At 39.0% G+C, this 19,957-nt stretch overlaps 1 protein-coding gene across 1 annotated transcript in view; it reads right to left on the reverse strand.

Annotated features, from left to right (window-relative positions):
* Positions 1 to 2,414: 2,414 nt before the first annotated feature.
* Positions 2,415 to 19,957, reverse strand: part of LOC114660274 (fibroblast growth factor receptor-like 1) — a 116,998-nt gene continuing 99,455 nt past the window's right edge. The window contains exons 4-7 of the mRNA XM_028812874.2: positions 9,080 to 9,169; positions 7,868 to 8,146; positions 7,348 to 7,701; positions 2,415 to 5,194 (exon numbers count right to left, since the gene is read on the reverse strand). Coding sequence (XP_028668707.2) covers positions 4,827 to 5,194; positions 7,348 to 7,701; positions 7,868 to 8,146; positions 9,080 to 9,169 — 1,091 coding nt within the window. The 3' untranslated portion in view covers positions 2,415 to 4,826. The remainder of the gene's footprint in view (positions 5,195 to 7,347; positions 7,702 to 7,867; positions 8,147 to 9,079; positions 9,170 to 19,957) is intronic.

Below are 19,957 nucleotides of genomic sequence, written 5' to 3' on the forward strand. Positions count from 1 at the left end.
CGCAACACGTCTTTCCCCCTTATTCTTGGCTCATCAGGCGTACACACTCACTGCACTTGCTTACGGTAATCGAACCTCGGACGTCAGCGCTAGAGGGGCTTAGCAGCGGTGAAGTATTGCTTTTAAATTTTAATTAAGGACAAAAGAAAACCTCAGAGGTTCGATTCCCGTAAGGGAGTGAAGTGAGTGGCTGGTTACCTACCAGGTAACGCTTATGGTTGGCCAGCAAGTGACGTAACATCAGCCACGGTGCCTTCAGTTGTGAGAAGCAGATCATAGAATGATTGAAAATAGTTTTGCATTTACCTTTTTAGTAAAAGGCGAGCTTTTAAGCCTGAGAAATCACCCCGTAAATGCACACGTTTAATTGCACATGTGTTAATATGTATGCTTACACAGTATTAAAAGACAGTGAACAACGTCATTTACCTTTGTTCCCGCATTTGATAATATACACATATCTACATATCTATATATATACAAATCTACATATCTACATATATATATATATATATATATATATATATATATATATATATATATATATATATATATATATATATATATATATATACACACACACACACATATCTACATATATATACTGTATCAAAATACCCGCGCTTCGCAGCGGCGAAGTACTGCTTTAAAATTTTTATTAAGAAGAAAAGTAAACCTTTTTAAACCGAAGGAAAATGTATCAATAATTATTTGTTAAGGATCTCTTTGTATAGCACGTTGTCAGTTCGCCCCCTCTGCTTGTAATATGACCAAGCTGTGTGGTAGCTTACTGTTGAGCATGCAACGTACAGTTGGCCATGTGAAAAGCAGTCCTGCCTCAAATCAATGCCAACCTTTTGTAGGGTCTGTCCCTGAGACTTATTAATTGTCATTGCGAAGCAGAGCCTTAGTGGAAATTGGAGGCGTTTGAATTGAAATTGGAGATCAGAGGGTATAACGGGGATGCGAGGAATAAAAACTCTCTCCCCTGAGCCACCGCCAGTAAAAATAGTTGCCTCAATGACGTTCTTTTGCAGACACGTGACCTGAAGTCTCGTGCCGTCACAAAGTTTCAGTGGCTGTACGCAAATCCACAATCGGTTTCATATTGTTTTTGTACCTTATCAATTGTGTAATGTGTTTTTTGAACAGGTTTGATTCATCAAAGTGATCACTCCTGCTGCATTCAGTCACTTCACGTGAGTCGCTGTCTTGTGTGATGTTGCGATGTCCACGGGTTTATTTAATGACCCGGCAGTTAAAAGTTTCTCGCTACAATTTTAACTCTATTACAAAGTGATCCAAACTGTTGTTTATACCTCGTGTCTTCTCATTAAACTTGTATCTCACGAATATGGCATTGCAAACGGCAGCGGGTCAGTTCCCGTGCTTACGTGGGAGGCATGATGACGCGATATATTTTGATATATATCAAAATACTCGCGCTTCGCAGCGGCGAAGTACTGCTTTAAAAATTTTATTAAGAAGAAAAGTAAACCTTTTTAAACTGAGGAAAATGAACCAGTTGTAATATGACCAAGCTGTGTGCTGAGTTTACTCTTGAGCATGAAATCTAATGTGGTTTGTGCCCTTCAGAATGAAAACAGTTTGTATTTACCTCTTTAATAAAAGGCGAGCTTTTAAGCCTCAGAAATCACCCCGTAAATGCACACGTTTAATTGCACGTGTTAATATGTATGCTTACACAGTATTAAAAGGCACTCAACAATTAACGTTATTTACCTTTGTTCCCGCGTTTGATAAAAGGCGAGCTTTTAAGCCTGAGAAATCACCCCGTAAATGCACACGTTTAATTGCACATGTGTTAATATGTATGCTTACACAGTATTAAAAGACATTTAAAAATTAACGTCATTTACCTTCATTCCCGCGTTTGACTCGTGCTGTAAATCTCTTCCTTGTTTTTAGTTCACGTGATTACGTAGGAGGCGTGATGACGCGATACGTGACTCCGCCTCCTCCATTAGAGTATATGGACAAAAAACAGGTTCCAGTTATGACCATTACGCGTAGAATTTCGAAATGAAACCTGCCTAACTTTTGTAAGTAAGCTGTAAGGAATGAGCCTGCCAAATTTCAGCCTTCTACCTACACAGGAAGTTGGAGAATTAGTGATGAGTGAGTCAGTCAAACAGGTTCCAGTTATGACCATTACGCGTAGAATTTCAAAATGAAACCCGCCTAACTTTTGTAAGTAAGCTGTAAGGAATGAGCCTGCCAAATTTCAGCCTTCTACCTACACGGGAAGTTGGAGAATTAGTGATGAGTCAGTCAGTCAGTCAGTCAGTCAGTCAGTCAGTCAGTCAGTGAGTCAGTGAGGGCTTTGCCTTTTATTAGTATAGATATATAGACAGAGAGAGAGAGTAGATATTGGAGTGGACAGAAAATCTCAATTCACACTGTTGAAATAATTATTTTTAATTATGAAAAACATTTTAAACATAGGACCGCAAACACATCTCTAAGTACATATAAAGCATGCAACATTTTGTTTCTGGATGTACATTAGAAATGTGTCAGCCAGCATGTTTGTGAAGAACACCATGTTCTGTTATATACCAAACGCTGTTTAAAACCAAAGGCAGGAACTGTATACCAAGGACACTTTTCAGTTAAGATTTCCTATAAAAAGGGGACATGGCAATGACTTTGTCCAATAAAGAAATATAGTTATTAAAGTAGCTGTCTTAGATATTTTTATTAATACATAAATCATGCTGGCACCAGGCAAAACAGATATTCTTGCTCCTCCTGCTTTGCAATGAATATACCAGGGATGTAGCTGCTCATCTGAAGACTTGGCTTCAATCCTACATGAGAGAGGAGCTCTGAAACATGAGCCCAATGTTGTTTACAATGGCTGGACAAGTCAAAACACCCTTTAACAAGAAGTTATAATCTGTGCGGAGATGGCATCATGGTGTGGGCCTGCTGTAGTGCAGTGATAATTCCATTTGGCCCATTATGTTGGTGCATCTGGCCCAGGCAGGGGAAAAGCTGCAGCAGGCACTAACGTTGATTACCATTGACTTATAAGACACACACATCCCTGTAGACATGATACATTTTATGTAAGATCATTTTTTCACTTCTCTCTCACCATGTTCAATTCATTGGTGGGGGTCCACTTCAAATTAGTTCTCAGGACTAGAAGGCAGCTTTTTTGCTTCAGTTATGTGGTGCTGCAGGTGGCGATGCCATGGAGTGCCTCATGGCAAGTGGCTTTTTGCCAATGTCAAACCCTATGCAGAATTGCAGGAGACCAATATATCAAACACAACATCAGAAGGCAATTTGTTACAACATGTCACTCCATACTTGAAAAACAGAAGGTGGATTTTTGGTTGCATCCTTATCGGATTTGCTTAATTTCATGTTTGTGCTCAGCTCCACTCACGTACGCCTGCAGTCTACTGTGCCATCACCCTGATCTTCCTTCCGCTCAATTAGGTAGTGATTTTAGCCATTGATTCAGCTGAGGGACAGTTCCAGTCTGTTCATTCTCATGGAAATGCAATGATAAGGAGTTTAGCAAGAATAATAAGAGGTCCTCCTCAAACTTTGGCTCCCAAATTCTGCTGTAAACAAGTGGTCTCCAAATCACCATTGAGTGACACATTACATCTGCTGGCTTGTCTTCAGCTGTAAATGACTGCACACTTCTACCTTGTAGAAGTTGTACTTGAATTGATTGTTGTATCACTACAACTCCAGTCAGATTTTGGCATAAAGATGGAATTGTGTTAGGAAGGACCAAAGAAAAAAACAAAAAAACAAAACAGGAGACAAATGCATAGTTGAATCACTGAAACAGTCCAAAGGATAACTTGAGTGGGCACAACTATACTATACAAAACTATACAAAATATTTTCCTGCAAAAAAAACAAAAAAAAAAAACACCCACACTGAGGCGCAAATGCAAAGAAATGAAGGCCAGGTAATCTAGGCTTTGGCCCGGATGTACAGGTAGGGAAAATAATCAGAACCCAAATGACGTTAGGTGGCAAACACATTGTTGAATCGTCATTATCTGCGGCTCACCCACATTATGCACATGTCTTTATCGGACTCTTTGATAGGCTGATTGAATTCGGTGGTCGCACAAAAGATGAACAAACACACCTAAAGATGTGCCATGCAAAGCCAATGAAACTGACCATTAGCCGTCCTTAGGCTGTTGATCCCAGGCATGTAGAGGTTACCAATTTAAAAGTACAAATCATGATACTTTTATAATGAAAGCACTTGTTTAGGCACTAAGAATGGAGAGCAGCACCGGTGTCTCTGGCTCGGAGATTCCCGCCTCTGTCTTAAACTTTACCATCCTGTTTTTGAACACCATCATTAAACAAGAGATTTGTAAACAATGCTACTTTAGCTCAGCAAAATTATCACAGTCTAACATTCGATTCCATCTTAAGTGAGCTTATATGTTTGTTATATTATATTCTTATTCTTACTTAAAAAAGTTAAATAATTTAAAAATATTTACATTTTTAGCTTTACAAATAAAATGGCTATTTGGATTACGGCATATTGCTCCTTACAGAACAGACCTGATGCAGTGTTTCTCACTGATTGTTTTCTTAACCAAGGTAAAATACTGTAACTGCACGTACACACATTATGGCTGACCTGGAGACTTTATACGGCATCCCAGGCGAAACTGAGGCAGAAAGAGGAGTCCCTTGCTCACAAGTGTTAGTCTCCATACATGGGAAGTGTTGGCACTGGAGTTTATGGGACTCAGGCTCAGATACGCGAGAGTTTTTTTTCGACAATGCAACAGGCTGTTCCCATCAAGTTAACACTGGAAGTGGAAATGCTGATGCTGGTGGACTTTTCCTTCTACATGTGAGTGGGTGTGCGTGTGCACATCCGTGTAGACCTTCGAGTACATTTTTGGTTGCGAAGCCAGCTGAGGTGGCCCCGCGCCAATTAGTCGTTGTGATGCATATTCAGTGGTGCCAATGGGGGAGCATTCTTTGTCAGGCAACTGGTGGTCCCGGTGAGGACGGGGAGGTAAGGCATTGCTTCGTCGATGGGTGTGACAAAGCCAAAGGACTATGGTGCCGACAATCAGAAGAGCTGCCGCTGGAATCCCAATAATTACAGGCCATGGCAAGCCTGTGCTGAGGTGTGGAGGGGTGATTGTCTTCTCCACTTTGGGATCTGCAAGAAGAATACGGAATTAGTGATCATTTATTAGAAAAGTGGTTCTCTAACTTTATTCCTCTAAGGTCCCCCCAATGTATATGATATTCCCCTGTTGGACTTTTGTTGCAGTCTTAATAAAGATGCTTACATTTATTGTTAATCATATTTGTTCCTAGTACTATTATACTGCCTGTTTGTTTTTAAACCAGAATGCAAAATGAATAGGCCATTTAAAAAAAAAAGTTATTTCTCTAATGCCTGAATTTCTTAATCATAAATCAGCTAGGCATTTATAGGGATAAATAATAACCAGTAATTGCAAAAATACTGATTTTGACACTGCATATATTTTTTGATACCACAAGCTGCCCACTACTCACTCAGCTTAAGTATTACATTTTACTTTAAGGTTAAAATGATTAAGCATGTTTGAAAAAAAAGAAAAAAAACAGTCATTGATCATTGCATAGTTAAATATCCTCTGGATTAAACACAGGAGTGTTTCCATCAGCAATAGCCTCGCTTAACACAATCCATCCATCCATCCATTTTCCAACCTGCTGAATCCAAACACAGGGTCACGGGGGTCTGCTGGAGCCAATCCCAGCCAACACAGGGCACAAGGCAGGAGCCAATCCCGGGCAGGGTGCCAACCCACTGCAGGCTTAACATAATGGATTTTCAGAAATTCAGATAAACATGAGCAGCCGCTAAACCCTAAATTGTTTTGTGTATGTGGGGAGTCCATTCAGTCTCTATCCGGACATGATGCGGATACAGAACACGCACTTTAATGCCAGGTGTAAATGTAATCCACCTAAACATTTTGATACAATTTATATATGAAACACTTTAAATGGAATCTTTCATAAAACAAACAATCATTGCAGGCCATATGTAACATGCTTTGAATACTGATGAGGTGAGCCACTTTAAAAAGATTATAGGGCTGGATCCAGCCCAGTGGGGCTTAAGTCTGACACCCCTAATGTAGCTTGGTTTTTAGTGATTTAGGTGTTTAGCTGCTGTTATTTTCAGTCATCCAGCAGCTCCAATGGAAGTTTTATAGGTTAAGAACCATTGCATTAGATTATTTATTAGTAAAAGGTTAACTTATAATTGCTATTGGTGGCAGAGAACATCTCTGGTAATATGCTGCTAAAAAGGAAACTAGCAATGGACAAGTGTCAGAGCTATCCTGTAGACATATTCTAAATTGTGGAGGATTCTCACAAAAAATTCAGGGCTGCTTAATATCTTACAGATAATAAATTATTGCATAAATTTTTAAAGTGTAAATTATAGAATCAAATAAAAATTAACCATTGTCCCTAAAAAGATAAAGCAAATGGATTCTGATTTGAATTACTTAGAAAACACATGGTAAGAACTGAAAACAGCAGTGGGACAAAGGCATCCATTTAAAATTGAATAATACAAAAATTCACCATTGGAGAGTGGAGCAAAATTTCAGTAAAAGGATGCATCAAGCGGACTTCTGCTTACAAGAAGGAACTGGCTGTCCAGCCTAAAAGCTCGGAGTGCCAGTACTTAGGTGCTAATTTTGTTCAGAATTTTAAAAAAAATTATCCTCACAAATGATTGACATCAACTTTTATTTGTTTTGTTAAGTTGTAAATGAAGCCAACAAATATCCCTTTAAATATTTCTGTTAATTATAAAACACTAGCTGTGTAAGTCCATTCTGTAAAAAGCCTGGGGTCCTAGAAACTATTAAAATCGTCAGAAAAAAAACTGAAATGTAGAGATGTCAGGTAATTGAATGGAACTACTCTGGCCATCTCTCTCCTAGGAAGTTTCGTTTTGCCGACGTGCTCACATCGCTTGTGCATTAGCGGCGGGAGGAAAAGTAAAAGGGATACCATTTTACCAATGTTAGCGGCTAAGCGTCTTTGTCTTTCTTCTGAAGTTTAGTTTTTCTGACGTGCTGACCTCGCTTGTGTTATTAGCGGCCAAGCGAGTTTTCTGTTTCCTCGGAGGTGGAGCCCTTACCCTCTCACTTCTGAGCCGGACAGACACACATACTTCCACACGTAGATATGGTTAAAACTCTTTGGATGCCAATATGCTTCACTGCACTTGTGAAGGCCTTTATTTTTATTCAGTCTCCCTGCCATCTTTCTATAGTATGTCACCCAGTTACTTACCCGGCAGCACAGTGAGGTAGGCATTACGGAAACTGTAGCCCATGGTATTGGCTCCAAGGCAGATATACATTCCAGCATCTTCATCTTTGGCCTTTACTATCATCAGTTTATTGAGGTAAGAGCCATCTGGCCGTGACCAAACATCCCCTGTTGGCATCACCACAAATCTCTGGCCGCCCACTTCCAGCGTGGAATTGTATCGTGCTTCAGTGCCTTGATCCACTCGCTTTAGCCACTGGATGACTGGCTTGACGTCACTATGGACCTTGCACTGGAATGACGCAGTACCTCCAAATTCTACAGTGGTGTTGACTGGATGACTTCCTGTTAGGATGGGCTTTGATTTAGTGCGCTCTGTACCACAAAAAAAACAAAAAACAAAAAGATGAGCTTAGAAGAATGGGCAACAAGACAAAAGCTGATCAGACCTCAACAGATTGTGATTTTAAAGATGAAAGGTGTAGTACTGTACTAAGCAATTACAAATTCTGTCATTTAGCCACCAATTTAAAAATCCTACCTACTACATCCACTTTGTAAGTGGCATTTATCTGTCCAACTTGACTGAAAACATGACAGGTATATTTGCCGGTGTCCTCTGGCTTGAGATTCTTCAAGATAAGTGTCCATTGTTTCCGGCTCTTGTTCCTCGGAGTAGGGAGAGGTCTCTCATCCTTCCACCAAGATATCTCAGGCTGTGGATTTCCACTTGCTAAGCATTTAAGCCTCACTGAACTTCCAACAGGTCGGGCCAACACTCTCTGACGCATTTTTGCGGGCTGAGTGAAGCGTGGCTTTACTGAAAAAGACAAAGCAACAAACGTAACTCTGTTATGTGTGGTAAGATATACCCATTTGGACTTCAGTATGGGATATTTGCCATTTCACTATGAACCAAAATCTTATAAACGTGGAGGCAGTGGTTCAAATTATGTACCATACATTCCTACTCTAGTTTGTGTAGAAGGATTTCAACTTTAAGGCAACAAAATAGTTCCCAGAACCTTTTTGATTTTTTCTGGTCGAATCACGGGCGAGTTGGATTGAGCTTCTGAGAATGTCATACTAGATAACTCACCTTCCCAGTAGTGAGCTGCGGACTTCCTCCGACTCGCTAGGATTATGAAAATGAAGGTTACAACTGAAAATCACTGGTGACTAATGTGACATGGCCTTAAGAAAGACGAGTTTTGATTGGAAGGTATTTACGTCAGCAGGAAAATGGCTGAACTATTAAATCAAAGGTAAATAACCTCAGAAAAAAAATAATTGCATGAGTGTCAGTCTGGGTGTGTAGTGATCTGTTCAGGGCCGTTTCTTGCCTTGTACCCCGTGCTGAGGGGATAGGTCCCTTCCTTCAACCTGGAATGGGATTAAGCAGGTTTGCTAATGTATGAAATGCTAGAGAGAGTTTCTTTTGAATGTTTTCTTTGTGTTCTTTGGGAAGTGTTACCTAGTCCCTTTTAACTGTTTCCCTTTTGTTGTAACCCACATGATGCTAATTTATTGAATAATAATGAACACTTATTTTAAAGTTGCTCTTTCAGTTGATGTCCCCAAAGGAACATTATAAAAGGTTCAACACTAACCCTTAGTCCAGTAGTTATTTGTGGAATGATTTATGTAACCCCAATACCTCAGAACACATACCACATTAAATTGATAAATTGCAGGGTACCACATCTGGAGTTAAAAAGAAAGACTGTGGCTCTTGACACCCATTAATACTTACTCCAGGGCATCCCAGTGGGGCTATCACTCTGCTGGTTGGTGTTTGTGTCTTCAGATGCTGTCTGACTGTGTCCTCCACTCACTGAATCATCTGAAAAATGACATGCTATTATATAAGCGCTGTACGTACAGATATAAAGTAAGAGACAAAACATATTAGGGCAGCACGGTGGCGCAGTGGTAGCACTGCTGCCTCGCAGTTAGGAGACCCAGGTTCACTTCCCAGGTCCTCCCTGCATGGAGTTTGTCTGCGTGGGTTTCCTCTGGGTGCTCCGGTTTCCTCCCACAGTCCAAAGACATGCAGATTAGGTGCATTGGCGATCCTAAATTGTCTCTAGTGTGTGCTTGGTGTGTGGAGGTGGGTGCCCTGCAGTGGACTGGCACCCTGCCCGGGATTTGTTCCCTGCCTTGCACCCTGTGTTGGCTGGGATTAGCTCCAGCAGACCCCCGTGACCCTATGTTAGGATAGAGCGGGTTGGAAAATGACTGACTGAAAAAACATATTAGGAGGAGTAATTTCGCTGATCCTAGTATTTCACAGGTGCCAATACTTTTCGGAAAATGTATCATAATCATCTAAAATAATCGTAATAAAGTAAAAGTTATTCTCAAACTGCAAAAAAGAAAACAAGGTTTCAGTAGCCGTTGCTAATTTGATTAGTTTATGTTAACAGAGCATTGCTATCTTTCAGTGCACAGAAGTGAAAAAAAATGAAAATGTTATGTTATCATAAGAATCTCTTGAATATAAATCAAGGAGGCAGACCTGATCATGGGCACCTGCAGAGATGACACTTTTACTTAAATGTCCATCCATCCATCCTTATTTCTAAATGCTTACCCAGGGCATTATCGCAGGACAGCACATAGCCTGTTAAATATGTGCATTTCTTTGATATATCCTGGGCCTTTTTGTAATTAATGCAAGATAAACTAAAAATCCTCACATAAGTATCCATGCAGTTTAACAAGTGTACTGTGTATGTATTTAATAAAACTTACTTAAAAAAATAAAATTTTTAAAATTAGATCTATCAAAACAAGTAAAATGAAATTACATTCACATATTTCCATTTCTCCATTTGCAAAAAAAAAAAAACCTGCCTTAATATATAAGATGCCAATCTGTCTTTCCTGTCACTACTGAAGCCAACATTAGAGTTCTGGGGGAGGTTAAACAAGATATTATTCCAATAATTCACCAAATATTTCTGAAATTTTTTGTCAACAAATGGCTTTGGTGAACAAAAAGTTTAATTAATAATCATATATTATGTCCATTGAAAATGTGAACTAACTGAAGGACACTTTCTTTGCATTTGTGCATCTCATCAGCCAGTAGTTTGACTGCCAATATCTGTAAGACTCCGGATCTAACAGCACACCTGAAATAAAAATGCTGAAGTGTTTATAATACAATATATGATAATCCTTTAGCTCCAAGTGGACCTAAAAGTAAACATTCTCAGCTTTCTAGTAATGTAAATTATGACTACTTGATATTGCATTTCATTTTATGATAACAGTATAAGCATATGGTGAATTATCAAATGATATGTAAAATAGCAGCAAGATTGCCAGATTTAAATGTCTGTGCCTAAGAATCTATAAATAGATAACGTCTAATTATGACCATTCATGAAAACTTAGGCTACCCAAATTCCTCCTATTTCCCCCAGACTGACAAGACGGGACAATCCTGGGCCCACTCTTATAGCATGGAGCTCTGTTTGTCAATCAATCTACAAACCTATTTTGAAGAAGACTTCAAATAATCTATGTGGAGATGCACAAGCAGCACAATGCTGGACAGTTGAACTCACAAACAGATGTGCAACTCACATCATTTTGGAATTCAGAGGTACCAATGCAACTTAACTCTTTCACGGCTGATGTCAACTTTTGTCAAAAGGAGGAGTTGACGATGGTAATCGACTGTAAGCTTTGACAAAACCAACCGTTATGTTTTAGTTGGACGCTTGTTGCTAGAAGGAAAATTAGATTCATTGGTTTGACCGAGATTTCCTGCCCTCATGTGAGTAGCAAGGCGCAAACAACGGCAAAAATGGCACTGACATTTGGCAAGAGATCAAAGTGAATGTGTAAAGCAAAACACTCCGTGGAAGACGTTTTGCCTGTTATCTCTGAACTGGACACGTTGGACTCAGATTTTGATACAAGTGATTGGAAACGAATGTCAGGTTCCAGCTTCAGGTGATTGGTCCCCAGCTAATCATTGTACTGACAATGTTCGCCAGGGAGGACTGCCACTTAACAATGATAAGAGGTAGAAACCAGATTGCAATGCACTGTGACTTTGACTCAGCCATGCAAAGACAGCCTGGCAGCAAGCCAGATGCATATTCTTGGCAAACTGGCAGCCACAGCATGCAGCAACAGATGTTTTATGTTGATTTCTGTGTGAAACCATTACTTTTCAGAAACTGTTTTTTGGAGAAAATATTCAGCCCTCAAACAGTTAAGGAACAAAAGAGGCAACACAACAACATTTATTAGTGCTGGGAATAATACAGCAGCATGCGTCATAATACCGTGAATTGCAAGTGGCCTAATGAAAAACAACATTAAACTTTGAGGTTCAAAATATAAAAAGTTGCTAAAAAAAGACATCCACTTTATTAATCAGCCAAATTTCAATTATCATCTTCTTTGATGGATTTCTGGTTTAAATCTGGTAGAGGAATCTAGACAGATACAAAATGCAAGAAATGCAAACACCAGTACCTTGGGACTACACCTTTTAATGCATTACACTTAATGAGAAGTAAACACTGGCAACAGCCCTGGCATCAAGTCTCAAAGAAATGGGATGATCTGAATGCACCAGGAACCAACTGGCAGTAATGAGTGATAGGTTAGTCGAGACAGGGGCACTAAAAAAAGGCAGCATGCAAAGTAATGAATACATGGAAAGCACTTGTAAAGTAACAAAAGATGGACTGTCAGGCACTGTTAGAAGAATAGAAATATTAAGGCCTCATATACACACATACAGAAGAGACTACTATAATTCTAAGGGAAACAATATAAGTAAATGAAAATAACTAATTAAACTCTATTTAAGCGTGAAAGAAAAATTAGACTTTGGAGTGACATAGTCATTTAGGATAAAGTGTTTTGATATGCTTTCCATATTAAAATATAGCATTCATCCTAAAGAAATAGCATAAAGGGTTAATACAAGTCAGAAACCTGTTCAGGTATATCAGGAACCCAGATTAAGGTTAAGTGGGCAACAAAGACAAAGGAGTCAATGTCAATTTATTTATAAAGCACATTTAAAACAATATAGAAATCCATCCATCCATCCATTTTCCAACCCGCTGAATCCGAACAGGGTCACGGGGGTCTGCTGGAGCCAATCCCAGCCAACACAGGGCACAAGGCAGGAAACAATCCTGGGCAGGGTGCCAACCCACCGCAGCAATATAGAAATGCTGTGGCCAAAGTGCTTTACAATGACTAAGAAATCTGCAGATGTCCTGTAAACAACTAGAATGGACAGTTGTTACATACACAGAAATTTCAAGGGTGGTGACTCAACCCAAAGGGTATCAGAAGGATCAAATATAATAAAACAGAATTTTATTTTATATACCCTGTAAGTCATTTGGGTGTAACCCAATGAAACATCTTTACACCATCACCTGCATGTCCTCTCTCACCACATCCATAAATCTTCTCTTAGGCCTTCCTCTTTTCCTTTTCCCTGGCAGCTCTATCCTTAGCATCCTTCTCCCAATATACCCAGCATCTCTCCTCTGCACGTGTCCAAACCAACACAATCTCACCTCTCTGACTTTGTCTCCCAACTGTCCAACCTGAGCTGACCCTCTAATGTACTTGTTTCTAATCCTGTCCATCCTCATCACACCCAATATAAATCTTAGCATCTTTAACTCTGCCACCTCCATCTCTGTCTCCTTCTTTCTGGTCACTGCCATCGTCTCCAACCCATATAACATAGCTGGTCTCACTACCATCCTGTAAACAATAAAACAAACCAAACAACAAACAAGAGTAAAATGCACGCATTGATTGACACTGTATGTAAATGAACCTCTATCCTTGCTTTCTCAGATTACTCTCATCATGCTGTAGCAGACTGCTGTAAGAATGCTCCCTCCTCAGCTTGGTGCTGCAGGTACAATAAATGATGAGATGGACAAGTTTTTCTCCTGTCTGATTGCTGACTCAGAGGTTTTATCAGATTTGTCCTGTTAGAGGATGTTTCTTTGTTTAATTAAGAAGTTGATTTCTACTACATTAGCTAATCTCAATTTATATTACAAGTCTCAACTGCAGACTGTTGGGATAAGTCTATATAGTTTTTATATTACACAATTTCATGAAGCTCATTGAAACATATATGTTTTTGGAAAAATATAAATTATGTCCTCAAAAGGTGTCCCAAAATGCATTAAATAAATAAAACTGCATGTTTACAATGATTTCAAATTTATTGTCAGGCTTCATTCACAATAAGAAACCTAAAACCGAAAGAACAGAATGGCTGAGATAAAAGTTGTATGCCTATCAGCTGCACGTATCTGAGTTTAATAACTATCCTTGCCACTTTCTGTGTGGAGTTTGCAAGGTTTTCTAGTACATCCCAAATATGTGCATGTTAGGCTAACTGGGGATTGTAAATTTGCCTGGGATGAGTGATTGTGGGTACATACCTGAGTGTGCCCTGCAATGTACCAGTGTCCTGTTCAGCATTGATTTGAATCTTATTCCCGATTTCACCAGGATAGGCTCTAGCATTGAAAATACAGGTACAGAAAATTCACAGACAAACTTTATATGGCAGTTGGTACATCTGTGAGTGCCCTAAGATGACTTTACAAGGATAAGAGAATAATTTATCGTTTGCTTGTACAACACAGAACAGAACAGGTGCAATAAAGATGGTCACCATGCTGAATAACTTCAGCTGAATAACATTTAAGCTTTCTCCGCTGGGAGCTAGCTGCTGATTCCACTTTATTCCCATCAAACACTCTTACTCTCTTAGCACAAGCTATGCTGGTACTTTGTGAAATGTGGACACCTGCTCAAAAGGCATTTGATCTCAGTTTACAAAGGCACTCATCCAGCTCCCAGTAGAAATCAACACACACAGTCCATGGCTGAAAAACCAAAGCCCATTCTTGGAGTTACAGTATGAAGGTAATGTTGGCTAGAATAAAGGCTGCAAATAGAGTAGCAAGTCATTTTTTATTGTGTTAGAGCAAGTGCGGATATTTTACGAATGACAGATTGGTCATCGAGCTCTTTGCAGAGGATTATTGTGTTCTGTTTTGTGTGTTCTGTTTACCCAGTTTTCACACCCATTGCACACCCAACCTACCTGGGAGGGGTCTCTTCCTAGTACTAAAGAAATCTTGGGAAAGGCAATACAGAGGGTGTTGTACCGTGTTAGCCATTATGAATGTAGAGAAAAGACAAGCAAAATGACACCTTTTATTGGCTAACTAGAAAGATTACAATATGCAAGCTTTCGAGTCAACTCAGGTCCCTTCTTCTTGCCTAAAGAAGACTTATTGATGGAGTGATATTGAGATGGTGGTCCTTCAAACAGGTTCTCCCTTCTCAGCAGAGGACTTTTGAAGCTCAGTAAAAGAGTACCCTTCTTGCCCAGTTAGTGAGTTTCTAGGAAGAGCTGGCCATCTAGAAAAAGTCCTGGTGAAAGAGTCCTGGTGGTTCCACATGTCTTCCATATCACAATTACAGAGGCCATTGTGCTCCTGGCAACATCGCAAGCTTTAGAAATTGTGTTCTACTCTTGCCCTGATCTGTGCCTCACCACAATCTAATCATGAAGGTCTATAGAGAGTCCTTTGGACTTCATGACTTGCTTTTTGTCCTGACATGCTATGTGAATTGTGGACATCATATACACAGGTGTTTGGAGTCCACCTGTGGCAAACTGAATTGATTGGACATCATTTAGAAAGGCAGTCACGTTTTTGGCACATCTGAAGGAGTATTAAAGCAAACAGGATGCACATGAGTGCAATGTGGTGTGCCACAGCAAAGGGTCTGAATACTTACAGGAATGAACAATCTCAGTTTTGATTTTTAACACATTTGCAAACCTTTCTGAAATGGTGTTATCACTTTGCTCTTAAGGGTTATTGAGTGTAGAAATTAATCCATTTAAAATTAAATCTAGATCATAATTAAGTTGGTGGAAAGTGAAGGGGTCTAAACATTTTCTGAATCCTGTTAATATTCAAGAATTCCACTTTATAGAATTGTCACAATGAGAGCTAAGAGAAGTGTCCCAGTTTTAAATCTGGGAAGTAAAAACAATTTGAAAATTTAACATGTTTATTTTTCATTGGCAAATTCATATCTGTATTTATCCATAATTTTAATGTTGTATAGGCAATAATTCTTTTATATAATGTAGTAGCATCTTTTCATTTATTAAGAAAAAAAATTGTACAATTGGCAGTTGGAAAACTGCCCTTCACTTAGCACACTCACACAAACAGGCCCACATTCAGTTGTAAAGTTGTCTATTAACCTAACCTGCAGGTCTTTCAGATGTGGGAGAAATTCCGCAGCACTGGGATGAAAGCTCATGCAGACAACGTGCAAATTCCACATAAACAATTTCTGGAATGCGTAAACCAGGACTTGAACTGTCAGGTAACAAACAGCATTAGCCACTGGGCCATTCTGCAGCCAAAAATTTCAAAACAGTAATTGTAGCAGTGGTGGCTGAAGTTAAGGTGCACAAACCACACAACGCAAAGTGTTTTAGACAAACCAGTTTTTGAAATGTACTGTAAACTTTCTTCCATTAAAGAAAAGTGCATAAATAATATTTTTAATTAAGAGTTTCATGCATTTCCTGCCCTGCTCCATAACTGGCAAGATCCACACAAGCTTATAAGGACAATACCTTTGAAACCTAAAATAAAACCTCAGTGGTTGTATTTAAGGCAATTCTGAAGTGAAAAGCAAAAGCTCATAAAGCTCAGTAGGATTTTAAGGCATTTCTCTATTACTGTGGTTCTTTTTGCTTTCTGGAAATACAGAGCAGTGACTTCTACTTAACCAAAAACTGAAAATGTTACAGAGGACCAGTTATTTAAATTGTAGTTTTCTTATCCAAAATATACCTCAAGTGGCTAACTGAGTTGGCTCCATATGTCTGGCTTATGTGTTGATGGATCTATGACTGTAGATCATGCAGAGTTCTGGCAATTTCAATTCTGTGAGCAAGAAAATTTTGTAGGATTTAATTAAACCATGACCGAACCTTCTGTATTTTTAATGAGTATTTTAAGAACGGGCAAAAGAAAAAAAAAAAAAAGACAGTACTTGTATTGTAGCTACTTATCCATTTCTGCAGCATTACTAACAAAACAGCATGTTGACATAACCCTGAACAGGAAATCTATTAGTTGCTTTTAACCTGAACTGAGCTCAGAGCCTGTCTTTGTTGGGATAAGCGTTCATGCGCAGAAATGCACAAAAAGCTCTTTTTCCAGTTTGTACAGAGCTGCTGCTGAGTAGGTTCTCTGAGACACAGACATCGCTGCCTTTGTGTGGACAACTCTGACTTACTTAAATTAATCCTGCATAAACAGCTCCAAAACCACGCTCTGCTAATGCTAACCAAAAATATACACATGGCCAATCACTCACACGTGTGGTGCTGGGAAAGGTCTGTCCTTACTCCATCCTTGTATTAAGCATGAGTGCATGATTTGTCAAACTTCGAATGCCAATATAAAAGCAGAAACGCTTCATGTAGTGTCCCATAACAAGAGGCTAAACTGGATTAAAGTAAATTGTGAATATTAAGTATTCACAACAACAAATCTTATTTTCCGTAACACTTTTATAGGAAAGATCATCCGAAAATGATTTATCAGTACATTCATACTGATTTTACATCCTGCTTTTTATCAATACAGAATGGAGGAAACCTCAGATTGGAAGAAATTCCCAAAGGGTGACAGTTCACAAACGTAAAGTCAGACTTGCTTAGTCCAGTTCAGGGTCTCAGGGGACCAAAACTTATACCAGCAGGCCCAACACACACACACACACACACAATAGCAGTTAATGTATCCTGCACAACTTTGAGATGTTAATCTAAATTAATCTTACACTAATTTCTATGAGATGTGGAAGAAATCTAAGGAATACAGGGACAGTGTACTTGGACCAGGGGAGAACATACAGACTCCACAGAGTGATAGGGCAAACAAAAGCCCTGGAAGTGTGAGGGAGCAGCATGCACCACAGAGCCATCACACTGCTGCTTACAGGTATATCTCTCCATCTGGTTTCTAAACCGACTTCCAATGTAGAGTCAAGAGAGAGTGGATTACATCCTAGCAGCATTAACCTTGAATTAATGGAATAGCTATCAGCAGCAGGGTACTTTAATACATGCTTGTTCAAATTAGGATAACTAATAAACCTGACATGCATGTCTTTAAGAAGTAGGAAGATGGACTGCTTGGAGAAAATCTGCCAAAGCACAGGGAGAAAGAAGATACACATGCCACTCAGACAGTTTGTGGGCCAGGAATGAAAGTAAGAACTCTGGAAGACAACAGTACTAACCATTCTTCCCTCATGCTGCTATTAGCAGGCACAGAATAGAACATGTTTTTTAAAGTTTCTTCGCATGGGGTCCTAGCAAGTTAGCAGATTCACTCAGGATCACAAAATATGGCAGTGTGATGCTCATCTGCACAGGTTCAAATTAAGGGGTTTCACTTAAAACGATTTGCATGTAATGAACTTCTTTTTTAAAACAAATAACAAATTCAATAAAGCAAACGCTGACCAGAATTTCTCCAATACCAATATACTTCATTGCATCCATAAAGTCAGTATGAAAATATCTTGGTAAATTTTTTTTTAAAGAAATTATGTTGTAAATCTTTCACTCTTTCATGTATATCCCTATATTCTAACTGCATGACAATAAGTCCTTGTACTTAACTGTGGGATACAACTCTTAGGTGAAGGTTAATAGTCAAAATGTCTCCTTTGGAGTGTAACCACAAATCACTCTCTCCCTTGCTGTGTTCAAAGAAACTCTACTGTATATTTTTCTTGACTGAATTATGTGTTATTCACATAGTAACAACAGATGAAGAATGCAGCACAAAAAACTACTAGAACAAAAGGCAACATTCAGCTAATGGTCCATGCATTACATGAGGTCCTGTTGTGCAAAGTGCTTGTTTTTCACTTTTATTAACTGATTTACCCAAAGGGCCACTTTATCTCAGGTCATCCAAGAGTGACTTTTGTTAAAATTCTAAGTAGATTAATGGCTATAAACAAGGTTGGAGCTTTGATAGTCATACTATTCTAACTAATGTGCACTCAGTGTGGTCGGAGCAGTGCTCTTCCACTTTTGTAGCTTTTCCACTAGAGGGCTCTGTCCTATTTGTAATATAAACCCATACAAGAAATTCCAACAAGTAACCAGCATTGAGACAGAATGCTAAGTCGAAAACAGTGAAGCAGAAGCAGTGCTGTCATGGGAAAAGCACTTGAACTGACCGTACTTTAATTTAAACATGTCTATGAATAATACAGTGGAAAAGGCTTTTAAAATCACAAAACATGATAAATTGATGGAGGTGGTAATAAAGACTGGTATTTCAAAAGTAAAAAAAGAAATACATAGAAAATCTACACTGCAGGAGGGGTGTGTGTGGGTGTCTGTATCATAAGTAAACTCAGAGAAACGTATTTCTTTGTAATCAGGTAAGCACCAACAAAGGCTGAATATTGTCACTCATACTTTTCAGTTTATACAGTGAATGTATTTAGAGGAATGAGATTTGGCTTTTTACAGAAGCTCTTCAAATAAATAAATACATACATACAGTACATACATACATACATACATACATATATATATATATATATATATATATATATATATATATATATATATATATATATATATATAAATATGCTAGAGTGACTACATAGGAACAAAATTAAAAAGAAACAAAACTTCTGACTTGGCAGTCCCAGTGCCAGTGAGGCATTACGCAGGCATATTGCTGTTGGTATAAAGGAGCTCCAGTCATGTTTCTTGACCCACTTCTGCTGAATAATTCATTTGCTGAAAGTCCTCAGTGTTGGTGTGTCAGAGAGGGGATGTGCAGCTTTGTTCTTAATGGCACTCAGCTTTGTTTTAATTCTCTCCTTTGCTACAAACTCCAGGGGGTCAAGAGTGCATCCCATAACTGAGTTCTGCCCTTATAATTAGCTTGTTGATCTGGTGGGCCTCTCTTGAAGACATGTTACTTGCCCAGCACAGCACAGCATAGAAAATTGCACTGGCCATCACAGAGGTTTAGAAGATGTGAAGAAGATTTCCCCTCCCACATTAAAGGAACACAGTCTCCTAAGGAAGAAGAGCCTGCTGTGCCCTTTCTTATATAGTACCTCTGTGTTCCGAGACCAGTCTAACCTGTCATTAACGTGGACCCCCAAGTACTTATAGGAGTGGACCATCTCTACATCCATTCCCTGCATAATGACCACACAGAGCAGCCTGAAGATAGGGCGTCATAGATAAAAGAACATTAGACCTGTAGATGATATGGAGGAGGTGGTAAAAATGAAAATGCAATAAAAACTATAGTGCCAGCAGGAAAAAATATGGAATGGAAAGGAATTAATATGAACTGAAAATACAAAGATCATTGGAGTCACTAGAAGAAAGGAGGATAGGTCTTTGGGATGACATAATTGTAACAAGAAGAAGGATTGAAAACTAGATTACAAAAGATCAAAACAAAATTGGCATGGCTAAAGAATCTTTTAGGAAGCAAAACAAACTTATGAAAGATCT

This window comes from Erpetoichthys calabaricus, chromosome 11 (assembly GCF_900747795.2).
Source record: "Erpetoichthys calabaricus chromosome 11, fErpCal1.3, whole genome shotgun sequence".
Lineage (NCBI taxonomy): Eukaryota > Metazoa > Chordata > Cladistia > Polypteriformes > Polypteridae > Erpetoichthys > Erpetoichthys calabaricus.